At 38.1% G+C, this 15953-nt stretch overlaps 1 protein-coding gene across 1 annotated transcript in view; it reads right to left on the reverse strand.

The window, feature by feature from the left end:
* Nucleotides 1-15953, reverse strand: part of ATXN10 (ataxin 10) — a 156453-nt gene that overhangs the window by 117936 nt on the left and 22564 nt on the right. Inside the window, exons 3-5 of the mRNA XM_012757348.2 lie at nt 13237-13319; nt 6117-6213; nt 3591-3749 (exon numbers count right to left, since the gene is read on the reverse strand). Coding sequence (XP_012612802.2) covers nt 3591-3749; nt 6117-6213; nt 13237-13319 — 339 coding nt within the window. The remainder of the gene's footprint in view (nt 1-3590; nt 3750-6116; nt 6214-13236; nt 13320-15953) is intronic.

Below are 15953 nucleotides of genomic sequence, written 5' to 3' on the forward strand. Positions count from 1 at the left end.
TGCTGAGCATCTACCCAAAAGATCCAATGACACTCTACAAAAAAGACACCTGCACTCAAATGTTTATAGCAGCACAATTCATAATTGCAAGGCTGTGGAAACAGCCCAAGTGCCCATCAATCCAAGAATGGATTAATAAAATGTGGTATATGTATACCATGGAGTACTATTCAGCTCTAAGAAACAATGGTGATATAGCACATCTTATATTTTCCTGGTTAGAGCTGGAACCCATACTATTAAGTGAAGTTTCCCAAGAATGGAAAAACAAGCACCACATATACTCACCAGCAAATTGGTATTAACTGAACAGCACCTAAGTGGTCACATAGGTACTGCAATAATAGGGTATTGGGCAGGGGGGAGGGGGGCGGGTATATACATATATAATGAGTGAGATGTGCACCATCTGGGAGATGGTCATGCTGGAGACTCAGACTTGTGGGGGGAGGGGGGGAAATGGGCATTTATTGAAACCTTAAAATCTGTACCCCCATAATATGCCGAAATAAAATAAATAAATAAAAACATTCAACAAGTAGAAGGCAATAAATAAGCAGAAATAGAAAGAAAGGATTAAGTAGAAAGGAAAGTTCTTCATCCCAAGAAAAGATATCTACGAAACCCCCACAGCTACTATAACATCATAATCAATGGCAAAAAACTGAAAGCTTTTCCACTAAGATAACAAATAAAACAGGGATGTCTACTCAAAACTCTGTTGGAATTTCTAGTCAAGGCAATTAGGTAAGGAAAAGAAATAAAAGGCAATCCAATTGGAAAGAAAAGGTAAAACTATATCTATTTGCAAATGTCATGGTCCTATACAGAGGAAAAACCTTGAGAATCACAAAACAATCTAGTAAAACTATAAATGAGTTCAGCAAGAAAGATTGCGGGATATAAGATCAATATAAAAAAATCAATTCTAATTTTATAGACTAGTAATAACAATCCAAAAAGAATTTAAGAAAATAATTCCATTTGCAACAGCATCAAAAAGAATAAAGGCCGGGCGCTGTGGCTCACGCCTGTAATCCTAGCTCTTGGGAGGCCGAGGCGGGCGGATTGCTCAAGGTCAGGAGTTCGAAACCAGCCTGAGCAAGAGCGAGACCCCGTCTCTACTATAAAATAGAAAGAAATTAATTGGCCAACTGATATATATATAAAAAATTAGCCGGGCATGGTGGCGCATGCCTGTAGTCCCAGCTACTCGGGAGGCTGAGGCAGAAGGATCACTCGAGCCCAGGAGTTTGAGGTTGCTGTGAGCGAGGCTGACGCCACGGCACTCACTCTAGCCTGGGCAACAAAGCGAGACTCTGTCTCAAAAAAAAAAAAAAAAAAAAAAAAAAAAAATACTTAGACTAAATTTAAAGACATGCAAAACTTGTACACTAAGAACTATTAAACACTGAAGAAATTTTAAAAGACCTAAGTAAGTGAAAAAATATCCTTTATTCATGGACTGGAATTACGATGGCAATATTCCTGGAATTGAGCTACAGATTCATGCAACCTTTATCAAAACTCCAGCTATTTTTTTGAACAAATTGAAAAGTTGATCCAAAAATCAATATGGAAAAATAGGAGACCTAGAAAAAACAAAAAAATATTGAAAAAGAAGGGCAAAGTTAGAAGACTCACACTTCCTGATTTTAAAACTCACTTTAAAGTTACAATATTCAAGACAGTGTAATATTGGTGTAAGATAGAAAGTGGACTGAAAAAAAGAAAAAAACTGAATGGAGCCTCAGGAACCTGTGAAACAACAACAAAAGACTCATATCTGATCTTCTGAGTACAGGGGAACTATTCTACCACCGTGCCCTGGTGATCCCGCACCTATCCACACAGGCCGCAGCTTAAACAGCAGTGAATGTGAGTCTTAGCTAAACACCTTATGACGTTCCTGGAACCTAGGAGGATGGGAGGGCTGTCTCCTTCTTGTCCTTCTGTCTCCTAAGGGAGGCTGTCCTGACACTGGTTCAGATGAAGTACTGTCCTAACAAGGTATGGAGCTTTCTGCCCTACCCTCCTCAGAATATAAAAGTGCTCCAAGCAATCAAGAAGTAGCTCCTCAGCAACAGGGTACCCCACAGTTCACACTCCAGTCATCCTGCCCTTGTGGTGTGTGGGCCAAGGGTCACAAGGAGCTGGGCCCTTTGGCTTCTTCTCTTCTCTATCCACCTAAATAACAAACTGTCTAACCCTAAAAGTTGCTCGTTATACCTTGTATCTTTACAGGTCACATCAGTCAGGCTTCAGCTGTACTGTGCTTTGCACTGTGTGCACCTGACACGGAATCCCAGAAGGAGCAGAGAAAGAACATGGGCTTGAAAAAGTATTCAAACAAATAACAGCTAAAGACTTCCCCAGTTTGGCAAAAGATACACACATACAGATTCAAGAAGCTGAAGGGGCCAGGCGCAGTGGTTCACGCCTGTAATCCTAGCACTCTGGGAGGCCAAACCAGGAGGATCGCTTTATCTTAAGAGTCTGAGACCAGCCTGAGCAAGAGCGAGACCTCGTGTCTACTAAAAATAGAAAGAAATTAGCCAAACAACTAAAACAATTAGCTGGGCATGGTAGTGCCCTATTGTCCCAGCTACCCAAGAGGCTGAGACAGGAGGAGTGCTTCAGCCCAGGAGTTTGAGGTTGCTGTGGGCTAGGCTGATGCCACCGCACTCTAGCCCAGGCAAGAGAGACTCTGTCTCAAAAAAAAAGAAGCTAAAGGAAACCCAAAAGGGATAAACCCAAAGAAATCTATGCCAAGATATCATAATTAACTTCTGAAAAGACAAGAAAAACCTTAAAAGCAACCAGAGATAAATGATGCATTATGTAGAAGGGCAACAATATGAATGACAGCGAACAGGTGCCCACAAAACACACATCAACCTCAGATCTCATGAGCTACCCACCGCAGCCACCAACGGTACGATCCACACCGCAAAGGTCCTGGGCATTTCACGCTGTGTATCTCACATACCAAGAACGTCCTTGCCCCTCATCAACACTTTAAAAAATTCTCCTTCTCCTTAAAGGCCCAACTCAAACCCCACCTCACCTCTTTTACAAGTTCTCCAGGTTCTGCTCAAAACCTTTTCTAATTCATCTACATATGTTAAATTCTAACTTATTGTTTAATTATCATAATTTGAATTTTTACTTAAAACCTCTATAAGGAGGCCAGGCGCGGTGGCTCACGCCTGTAATCCTAGCTCTCTGGGAGGCAGAGGCGGGCGGATTGCTCGAGGTCAGGAGTTCGAGACCAGCCTGAGCAAGAGCGAGACTCCATCTCTACTAGAAATAGAAAGAAATTAATTAGCCAACTAATATATATAGAAAAAATTAGCTGGACATGGTGGCGCATGCCTGTAGTCCCAGCTACTCGGGAGGCTGAGGCAGGAGGATTGCTTGAGCCCAGGAGTTGGAGGTTGCTGTGAGCTAGACTGACGCCACGGCACTCACTCTAGCCTGGGCAACAAAGTGAGTCTCTGTCTCAAAAAAAAAAAAAAAAAAAAACCTCTACAAGGAAAATTATCTACCAGGATGTCCTTAAGCAATCAAATTTCTAACAAGATACTTACGGCCATTCTGATTCGGGGTGCTTTTGATGAGCAACTATGACATCAATTGCAATATTGAGGTTTTCTTCCAGTTCTTTAATTCTTTCAGGATTAAGAGATGTAAACAAAATCATTGAAGAGTAGGCAACAATTTTTTTGTCTGGATGATTTAAGCAGGACCTTCCAAATAAAGAAATGAGATTATTAGCCCAATTTAGCAACATGACAAAATATGATTATATAATACATAAATAACAATAATCCATGTGCAAATTCAGTACATAACGATATTTTTAAGGATTTGATGAAGAATCATAACACTCTGAAACAAGTTAATTATTTACTGCAAAAACAGCAAATATAAAATTAGTTACAATAAAAGTATCTAATGTTAAAGTTGTAGTTGACTTATGATCCAAAAGCAAATAACGCTTGATTAGAGAAAAAGATAAACATGATAAACATGGTAAAATAACGAGATAAGCATGACTGTATCTATAAAGCACAAAAATGTTTATCCTTCTAAGAAAGAAAAATTGACAGGCAAAAAACGACACCTCAATGACGATAGGCATTGCTTTAACAGTCATTAGGGACAGGATGTCTATAAGACAGACAGAAACAGAATTTGAAGCTAAGAGCCTCAGTATAACTCCTGGCTCATCTACCTATCACTTAGGCAACCTTAGGAAAGTCACAAATTTATTCACTGTCAATAATATCACGAGTATGCACTATGACAGGTTCTTTTTTCATTTAAACTTCGTAATATTCTTCTGAAAGAGTTATAATCCATCATCTATTACAGATAAATAATCTATTGACTTCACTTGCCTAATAGCATAAAGCCATACTTGACAAAACTGGAATTCAAATTTGGTTATATCTGTTTCATAAACATATAAAGACTGAAGTCATATAACCTCTTTCAATACGTTTGCTGATATAAAAAATGAAATATAACAAAATCTTCCCTGACTATCTCACAGGGCTTTTATAAGGGTCAAATGAGATAATAAAAAGTCACCATGTTAAGACTGTTGAGACTTCTTTGTACTTGGGCCTTTCCTCTATTTTTCCATTACACCCTAGATTTACCCTAATTATTAAAATGTACTTGCCTGGTCATTTATTTCCCCCATTGAAGCATGAAATCTTTGGGAATAATGACCACATCTAAGTTACCACATATTCCAATCATCTGGCTCAAAACTTGGTAGATATTAAATGCCCAAAATGTTTTAAAGAAGTAAATTCTCAAAAATAAGTAATCTCTATTTCTGTCATTTGAATCTCATAATTCTTTTCTTCCATCTAAGCTCAATTATCATTATTCACAAGGATATATACCTTCAACTCCAATTATTTGTAGGAATTTGAAAGACAGACTCAGCGAGCCAAAAGTGAATTAGAATTCATTTGCTCTTAACACCATACTTTACAGATGAGCCCAGAAAACCAATATAACCAGGGAAGGCAGCACAGAATTTAGGCAGTATGGTACTTAACAATGAGTATAGGCTTTAGATCCGTACAGCAGCACTGGGTTTACATTCCAGCTACGCCATTTACCAGTAATAAGTTTCAGGTGCCTCATCTGTCCAAATGGGGACAGTACCACTTACCCTGCAGGGCTTTGGTAAAACAGGGATAATATACAGAAAATGCCCAACTCAAGGTAGCTCAGCTGCTACCTTTGCTGCTTATACTGTTGGAAGTACTGGAGTCACCTCATTCACTGGCACCAAAGCCTACATCAGAAGCCAGGCCACCTGCTCCCAGACAGTGCCTTTCCTACTACGTATCCTGCCTTCTTAGCTGCTCACCTTTTACCTCCACGCTCAGTTTCTTATGAACTAACAGAACTGGTTTTAAAAAAGTAGATAACCAGAAAAAGCACCAGCATCCAATCCAGATAAACGGACTGGTTATCCACCTCTTACATTCATAAACCAACTGGTTATCCATTTCTTACATGATAAAGGGATTGGTTATTCACATCTTACATTGATAAATGAATTGGTTATCTACTTTTTACACTGATAAACCAGCTGGTTAACCACTTCTTACAATTCTCCATATCTACCAAAACATGTGGCATTGTGCTGACCATATAAGAAGTATTCAGTAAATAAAGGATTAATTCATTGCCCATACTTTGATGATTTATTTTTTTCTTATAAATTTCCATGTCCTTAACTATGTTACTTACTTTAACATGACTTTTATTTTCTTAAAAGTAAACTGACACACAATCCAAGGTACAAATTTGAAGCGTACATATACCTCAATGAATGTTAGATATGTACATACCCATTGGTCCCATGACCCAGATCAAGCTATAGAACATGTCCAGGGTCCAGGACCCAGGAGTTTCCCTCATGTCCTCTCCCAGGCAGTAACTACTCAACACCACCCACCAAGAACTACTACTATCCTGGACTCTGTATCCATAGGTTAGTTCTTCCTGCTTTTGGACTTCATATAAATGGAACGACATAACTACATCTTCTCAGAAGTTAGAAAAATTCTTATCAATATACTCACAGAAAGAGTTCTGGGAAGGCATGTAACCAAACAATAGATTGGGAATCTTCATTCCGTGAAGCAATGTTGCCTAAAAACTGTAGTCCACAACGAAAAGCTGAGGATATATAAAAGTAAGAAAAAAATACATACGATTAAACACAATGACTAAATAAACATATCTTAATAAGAAATATACCCCATGTTATTAAATAGGAATTTTCTGCTTTCTTCTTTTAAATATAAAGGTCTCTCTCCACAAACCTTTGGGAATAACATTAATATGCCTTACCAAAACAATATACTCTATACAAAATTAATTAACAACTTATAACAGATTATAAATGTAAACACAAATTACATCAAACATCATTGGAATATGAGCTCTAATTAAAAGACAGTGACACCTATTAGAATGGACTTTAAAAACTCTTAACTATATGCTATTTAAAACAGACATACCTAAAATATAAGGTTATTTCTATAATGAAATATGAAATAATGAAAGTTAAAGAATGGTAAAAAGATATAACAGACAAATACCAAAAAAAAGGAAGTCACAGACCACTTAAAATCAAACACAATAAACCTTAACACATAAAACATTATTAGAAATTTGATTTTAAAAATCATTACACAGAATTGGCCAGGTGCGGGTGGCTCATGTCTGTAATCCTAGCTCTCTGGGAGGCCGAGGGGGGAGGATTGCTCAAGGTCAGGAGTTCGAAACCAGCCTGAGCAAGAGCAAGACCCCATCTCTACTACAAATAGAAAGAAATTAATTGGCCAACTAATATATATAGAAAAAATTAGCCGGGCATGGTGGTGCATGCCTGTAGTCCCAGCTACCTGGGAGGCTGAGGCAGTAGGATTGCTTGAGCCCAGGAGTTTGAGGTTGCTATGAGCTAGGCTGACGCCATGGCACTCACTCTAGCCTGACGCCATGGCACTCACTCTAGCCTGGCCAACAAAGTGAGACTCTGTCTCAAAAAAAAAAAAAAAAAAATCATTACACAGAATAATTTAATTCACCAGAAAGCTACAGTAATAATTAAATGGACTATACCTAATAACATGGCCTCAAATACGTATATAAGAAAAACTGATAAAAGTATAGAAGAGAGGCACGGTGGCTCACACCTATAATCCTAGCACTCTGGGAGGCTGAGGTGGGAGAATTGCCTGAGCTCAGGAGTTCAAGACCAGCCTTAGCAAGAGTGAGACCCCGTCTCTATAAAAAATAGAAAAATTAGCCAGGTACGGTGGCATAAACCTGTAGTCCCAGCTACTCAGGAGACTGAGGCAAGAGGATTGCTTAGGCCCAGGAGTTTGAGGTTGCTGTGAGATACAATGATGCCACTGCACCCTAACCCAGGCAACAGAGCGAAACTGTGTCTCCAAAAAAAAAAAAGAATAGAGGAAAGAGAACAACCTACAACTAAGTAGAGTAATTAAAATATACTTTTCTCAACATAAATAAAATAAACCTTTCTCAGTAACTTACAGGACAAAAATATCCACATATTTAAAGATTTGAGTAAGATTTAATAACCTAGTTGACATATTTAAAATCGTTCACCAAATAAAACTGCAGAATATTAGCCAGTAATAAGGTAATAATAAAAGTGACAATTAACATTTGTCAAGGTGTACTATATGCTAGACACTGTGTTCTAACTGCATTAATTCATCTAATCCCCACGACAACCTTAAGAGGCAGGTATTTCTATCATCCCTATTTCACAATGACTAAACCAAAGCTCAGAAAGGTTAGATATTTGCCCAAGGTCGCAAAGCCTATAGGTGGTAGACTAGGAATGGCAAAAACAAGAGATGGCAGTTGACCCTGGGACAGGGATCAAAGCTAATCAAGGGGAAATAAAAACCAACAGGAGAGTTTGAGTTGAAATGGACACTTTTGCCCCAATTAAGGAAATTCCCACCAGGAAGCAAACAGAAAAACATTTTCAGGGGCAAACAGTCTACTGAAGTCCCTTAAGCTTTCCAGGTCTCTGCTTTCCAAGAAGAGAAGGGCTAGCCCAAGGATGTGGCCCCAGAGCTCCTGTCCTCTGTCCTTGCAGTTTCCTAGGATCTGAGCATTCCCTTTAAATCCTGTTGCCAGTTCAGGCTGCTCACTCTGATATTTTGGAGGAAGAGTAGTTACAAGGATTAAAAAGGATAAGTGCCTGCACTATTCACTTATTCATAGCAACTCAACGACTGGTTGTTCAGAGTTGCAAAATCATGGCCAAAAATCAAAACACTGAAACCTTAAAAGTATGCCAAGAAAAGAATGAGCCAAGAACCTCAAAGTTGAATTAAGTTAATATTGTAATCTAAAATAAAGAAGCCAGATACAAAAACTGCAAGTACACATACATGTGCATTTTTTTCAAAAATGACAAGAACAACAACAACAAAAAATCAATGTTTATCTTATGCATCCTGTATATACAGTGATGATTATCTTTCTTTTTTCTATTCTTCTAAGTTTATAAAAATTAGTCTCTAATGAACTTATATTAAATATTTATAATAGAAAAATATTAATCTTTTTTTCCAGGTAAGTCATAATTTAAAAAGATATTTAAATCTCTACCAAACAGTTTAGAATACTAATACTCAAATCTGTGTAAATTAAATTTTACGTGTAAAAAAAAGCCAACGGCAGAAGCTGGTCTGGAAACCAACTTACCCAACAATTTATCAGGCAACTAAAAATTAGTGCTCTGAATCAGAACATAATTCTGGAAAGGAAAAGGTTTAAAGATGTCCTAGACACAGGAAAGGAAAACTCCAGACAAGGACAAATGACAATTTACTTTTACCAAACAAGTTATCAACTAATCTTTATGTAAATATTGCAAATGTTACAAAGCCCCTCAAAAGTCCCAACACTATTTTTACAAATTAGGAAAGAATAAGAGCCAAAAACAACACCAATAATGCAATTAAAATAACTCATGCTTATGTTTACATAAAATTTCATGAGCATAATATATTCGTCACACCACTGTAATTATTCCCTGAAAATAATACTCTAAATATTATTTTGACAATGTAATTACAGTTCTTACCTCAAGAGTGGTAACAAAACACTGGCACAGATACCCTATGAAAAATCTACCTAGAATAAGATTCTCACAGAGAAAGAGTCAAAAGATAGTACAGGCACTTTATTAGGAACCAGAATACTTTTTAAAAGATTATTTGTATTAGGTTTGAATTAACACACTATAAAAAATGTTTTTAAGTTTCATTGTTGAATCCAAATTTCACTGTTGAATTTCAAATAAAATTCAGCAATTTCATTAGCTGCCTTTTTGAAGAAGGTTGTGAGAAAGATGACTTAACTTCCATTTTCCTACTTGTATCAATAATATCTTTCCAACCCTGTCACTAAACACAAGTCACCTACTTAAAACTGACACAAGTGAAAAGGAAGACCCATTAAACGGAGAGATGTTCCATCTTCAGGGACTAGAAGACTTAATATTGTTAAGTTGGCAACTCTCCCCAAATTGATCTATGGATCCAACATAATCCCTAGTATCCATAACATATAAATGACTTTTAAAACTCAACAACAAAAAGACAAATAACCCAATTAAAAACTGGGCAAAAGATTCGAATAGACATTTCTCAAAGAAGATGTACAAATGGCCAGTAAGTGTATCATCATTCAGGAAATGCAAATCAAAACCACAATGGAGTACCACCATTTCACACCCACCAGGATGACTATAATCCAAAAAAGAAAGTGTCAGCACGGATGCGGAGAAATTGGAACATTCATTCATACGCTGTTGATGAAAAAGTACAATGGTTCTGCTGTTATAGAAGTTTGGCAGTTCCTCAAATGTTAAGCACAGAGTTACCATATGACCCAGCAATTCCATTCCTAGGCACATACTTAAAAGAAAACAAGTATTCAAACAAATTCATGTACCCACATGTTCACAGCATTATTCTTAATAGCCAAAAGGTGGAAACAATCCAAATGTCTATCAACTGATGAACGGACAAACACAATGTGACATACCCATACAGTGGAATATTATTCAGCCACGAAAAGGAAAATGCTACAATGTGAATGAACCTGAAAAACATTATGATAAGTGAAAGAAGCCAGATACTTAAGGTCACATAATTCTGATTTCATTTATATAAAATATCCAGAGTAGGTAAATCCATATAGACAAAACACAAAATACTGATTGCCAGGAGGTACAGGGAAGGGGAACTAGCAACTGCTTAATGAGAACAGGGTATTCTTTTGGAGTGATGAAAATATTTTTAATTAGGTAGAGATGATGGTTCACCATACTGTGAATGTGCTAAATGCCACTCAACTGTTTACTTTAAAATGGTTAATTTTATGTTATATGAATCTCATATCAATAAAAACTTAAATTGATAATACTGTAACTATCTAAATTGTGAACTCAACACAGCTAACATGAAATAGGTCTATCAGGACCTACTCTCTCTGACTAGTGGCTGTCAGTGAATAACCAAGCCACCAAACAACCAGTTTACACTTCAGTGACAAACTGATCATAAAAGCAACTTCAGATATCTGCTCCTATAAGTTTTCCCTTCGGTCATCTACCTGCTTCTATGAAAATTAATCCTGAGAAGAAAGGATAAAATAATCTTTTATCACATATTGGAAAAACTAAGTGATTCTTTTTAGTAAATCTGGAATAGAGCAGAAAAAAATGAGTAGCAGACTGAGAGGACCTGGAGTCAGGGAAGATATCTTAAGACTGAAATTGGAGAGCGTGTCTATGCTGGTGAAAACGACAGAGTCTAGAGGAAAAGCAGGCTGCCTGGGAGCAAGGGCACAATTTCAGGAGAAAAGCACTGAGTGGGCGAGGGGGAGCGGGTGGCTGCACGCTAATAGTCATTTAATCACACCATTCGTGCAGCACTTCCCCTGTGTGTCTTTCTTTGGGAACACATCATTAAAAGAGATGCCTGCTCTGCCCACCACAGCGCGTCAGCTCTGCAGTGACACCCCGCCCGCCACGTCAGGATCCCGTTACACACGGAGCACATTCTGAACTTTCTTACTGAACTACCCATACCACACACGAACTTCAAAAATAGCTACCTTTGTCGAGTAGCAGAGCGAAACATGCACTGAAGCTACAAAAATACCTTTAAATATATGACATCTTAAAAACACTTCACAACTAAATCCTACATCCTATCAATTTTTTTAGAATATTTTAAAAGCTATTGCTGCTCAAAAAAATTTAAAGCACATACTTTGTAAATTCTTAGATGATGTAATTTTTTTTAAAACTACCATTTCCCAAAGGAAGATTTCTAAATCAAATACAAAGACCCAAGAATTTTTAGCAAATTGAGTTTTAAATGAAAACACTAAGAAATCATAGAACTGAATCAGAACTAAACTCAGTCCGGCAGCAGCACCTCTAATACACTAATTTGGCCTCCTTTACCTTTGTGCTTCAGTTTGTGTGTCTGTAAGAGCCTGTCACCTCTAGTTCAAGAGCAGCATGCATGTTCAAGAGCAGCATGCATGTTAACATTAACAAAGGAAAGGCTTGTGTTGCATAATAAGTATAGGCATCAGGGACTATATAAAAAATAATTTATAAGTTAAATCATATTTTAAATACAGCTGGAGAAATCTCAAAGGAAGTATTCATTAAATTATCTTATAAGGTAAATTAAAAGGTAAATTATGTTATTCTTCACTACTCAAAAATTTTTAAACCTATAATCTAGTACATCTAATTTATAAGCCTGGATATTTACATTAAGATTTTCTCATCAAATGACTTAGGTTTACCCATGAAATATTTCAATTCCTTAAACAAAAAGATCATATATTAAAATTCTATGGCTTTTTGAAAAACATTATATTAAGATAATAAGCTCTGTCCAAGGGAGAAGTACTGAGGTTACTAGTATAAAGACCAAAAACATTCAAATAAGTCTAGAAAAGCTTCCAGCTCTTCACACTAAGAGGCCTGGTGTTTCTCTTAATGCCGTATCAACAACCATAATAATCAGTGCTAACCTCCCTTTCGATCACACCAGATATGTGACTTAATAGATTTAACATCTGGCTCCCCTCACTGGAATGTGAGCTCCCTGAGGGCAGAGATTTTTGTCTGTTTTTGTCACTGTTCCAATCACACCCAAAACCTAAAATAGGCTTGTCACGGCCATAAATACTGAAAGATGGTGTATTGGTCTGCTCAGGCTATCACAACAAAGTACCACAGACCGGGTGGCTTAAACGACAGGCATTTATTTTCCCACAAGTCTGGAGACCAGAAGTCTGAAATCAAGGTGTCAGCAGGGCTGGTTCCTTCTGAGGCCTCTCTCCTTGGCGAGTAGATGCCATCTTCTCCCTGTGTCGTGTTTCTTTATGCTGGGCGGGTCTGTGTCCTAATCTCATCTTCTTATAAGGATGTCAGTCATATACCCTCATTTTACCTTAATCACCTCTTTAAAGATCCTATCTCCAAATACAGTCACATTCTAGGTAGTGGGGGTTAGGACTTTGCTACGGTCTGAATGTTTGTGTCCCTCCAAAATTCTTATGTTGAGATCTAATCCCCAATGTGTTGGTTTTAGGAGGTGGGGCCTTTGGGAGGTGACAAGTTCATGAGGGTGGAGCCCATGTGAGTGGGATTAGTGCCCTTATAAAAGGGGCTGCAGGGAGGTTATGTGCCCCTTCTGCCTTCTGCCATGTAAGGACATCACAAGAGGCACCATCTATGAAGCAGAGAGCAGCCCTCACCAGACACCAAATCTGCTAGTGCTTTAATCTTGGACTTTTCAGACTCTGTGAGCAATAAATTTCTGTTACTTATAAATTACTAGTCTAAGGTATTTTGTTATAGCAACTAGAACAGATTAATATCAACTTCAACATACAAATCTGGGGGAACGAAATTCAGCTCACAACAAGAAAGGAAGGAAGTTGATGCAACTTTCTTTTATGATAATTCTTTAAAATTTCACTATTGAAGTTTCCTTATTTCCTTATCTCATGAAATATAGAACATGTGCTCCAATAAATGATGTCATACTCAAAGTATTGGTCTTAAATCCCTTTCAAAGATATAAATAATCCGTGAATCATATTGCATGTTACCTGTCAACAGGGATTCCTGTTCTACTCGCAGTTCACGAAACAGAAGAATCAAATCAACAGCAACTCCAATCGTATCCAAGTTCCTGTATCAGGTTTTTAAAAAAGACAAAATTAGACAAAAGCTTTTTCTTAGAAGTTCACTTCAAATGAAGATTCAATGCATGGTGCTGAGACTTGATTAACGGTTCCTGCAGAAGGCAGAATAATGGTCCTCCACAGATGTCCACATCCTAATCCCACGCTCTGTGAATATGTTACCTTGTATGGCAAAAGGGACTTTACAGACGAGACTAAATTAAGGATCTTTAGACAGGAAGATTATCCCAGATCACATGGGTGGGCCCAATGCAATGACAGGATCTTTATAAGAGAAACAGAGGGTCAAAGTTGGGGGAAAAGGCCACAGCCAAGGGATGCAGGCATAGAAGCTAGAAATGAAAAGAAAACTGATTGTCCAGTAGTGCCTCCAAAAAACCACAGCCATATTGATCCATTTTAAACTTTTGAATTTCAGAGCTACAAGATAACAAAAGTGTGTTCCTTTAAACCACAAAATTTTTGGTAATTTTCCACCACAGCAATTGGAAACTAATACAGATTTGGGCAGCTGAAGCAGGGTGCTGCTGTAACAAATACCTAAAAATGTGGAAGTGCCTTTGGAATTTGGCAATGAGCAGAAGCTGGAAGAACTTCGAGACATGTGATAGAAAAAGCCTATACTGCCTTGAACACTGAAAGCATGGCAGGTGAAGGCTTGGAAGGATATGAGGAGCATGTTATTAGAGACTGGAGGAAAGGCAATTCTTGCTACACAGAGGCAAGAGATTAGCTGAATTGTGTCCTACAGTTATGCGGAAAGCAAAACTTGTAAACAATGAACTTGGATATTTAGCTGAGCATATTTCCAAGCAAAATGTTCCAAGTGAGGTCAGGTTTCTTCTCACTGCCTATAGTAAAATGCAAAGGTAAGAAATAAATTAAGGGAAGAACTGTTAACTAAAAAGGAATCAAGTCTTGATGATTTGGGAAATTCTCAGCCTGTCCAAAAAGACTGCAAAAGATGCTAAACAAGGAGGTTCACTGTCAGAAAAGCTGCTCGAGAGAAAACCAAGGTTATGGCGCCACTACCTTTTGCTAGTATCTGGGAGAAATAAAAAGGTTAGAGTATTCAGTCACAGAGATCTCTCTGAAGAGATTAGGAACAGAGACAGGGTTATCTAAGAAAGCTCCATAGCAGACCCTCTTGTCTAATGGTGTGAATATCCGTGACATACATGGGAGACCCACATGGCTTTAAGAATGTTATACCAGAAGAGGCACTGCCAGCTTGGACTGAAATGCACAGAGAAAGGATAAAATGAAATAAGGCTGTCAGACTCCCAAAATTCTACAGGCAGGAAACATGCTGATAAAACTACTTAGTTGCAAATATGTGCTACCCTTCAACAAAAACGAAGCATGACTCTGAGGTAGAGTCAAGGGCTCAGAAGGCAGAGTCTCAAGCTACAAAAGATGCTTCCCAGGCCTTGAAACTTAACTGAGTTTTCCAGAGTAGATTTTGAAGCTGCTTGGAACCAGTAGCTCCTCTTTTCCTTTCATTTTCCCTGCTTTTGAAGGGGGATGTCTAAAACTGTAATCCTATGCCTGTTCAACTGTATCCTGTGTCTGTCTGTTTGGGGAGCAGAAAATTTGTTTTCTAGATTCACAGGTACACAGATGAGGAGGAACTTTGCTCCAAGATAGATCATACCCAGAGGTTCACATATATGTAATTGAGAGGATTTTGATGATGAGATTTGGGACTTTCTAGCTGATGAGACTTAGAAGGCATTCTGAACTTGAGTTGACGCTGTAAATAGTTGAGAAGCTGGGAAAGTTGGGATGGAGTAATGTATTCTGCACATGGGACAGACATGAATGTTTAGGGGCCAAAAGGTGGACCGCGTGAGGCAACAGAATGGTGCTCTCAAGATGTCCACATCCCAAACCCTGGAACCTATGAAAATATTACCTTATATGACAAAAGAGATGTGGTATAAGAAACACATATTTGGTCTTTGTCCCAGATTCCTAGCACAGAGTTCCTAAAACCCTTAGAAGTTCCTGAGTAATAGGTACATATTTTGCTATTCATAACAAGCCCCATTTGATCATATTTGATTTATTCTAATGATGTAACTCAGGGTGGGTCTCTAGATAGCTTCAGGATGGTGGCTGGTTGCCAGAAGAACCAACCATGTGATTAGAGGATTGAAAATTTCAGCCCTACCCCTGACCTCAGGGGAAGAGAGAAGGGCCATGATTGAGTTCAATTACCAATGGCCAATGATTTAATTGATCATGCCTGCTCATGAAACCTACATAAAATGCCTAAACAGTAGAGTCTGGAGAACTCTCAGGTTGGTGAACACAAAGTGCTCAAGGAATGACACACCCAGAAAGTGCATGGAAGCTAGCACCCTGCCCCCACCATACCTTGTCTTATGCATGTCTTCCATTTGGCTGTTTCTGTTTTGTGATTTGGTTGGTTTCATAAAACACCAACCAAAATTAAATTAAATGAGTAAATTAATGTGATTAAGTGATTAAATTAATGATTTTGATATGGGATTATCCTGCGTTTGCCGGGTGGGCCTAATGTAATCATAAGGGTCCTCATGAGAGGAATACGGGAGGGTCAGAGTCAGAAACAAATAGACTGTTAGATGCTATTCCAA

This window comes from Microcebus murinus, chromosome 10 (assembly GCF_040939455.1).
Source record: "Microcebus murinus isolate Inina chromosome 10, M.murinus_Inina_mat1.0, whole genome shotgun sequence".
Classification (NCBI taxonomy): Eukaryota; Metazoa; Chordata; class Mammalia; order Primates; family Cheirogaleidae; genus Microcebus; species Microcebus murinus.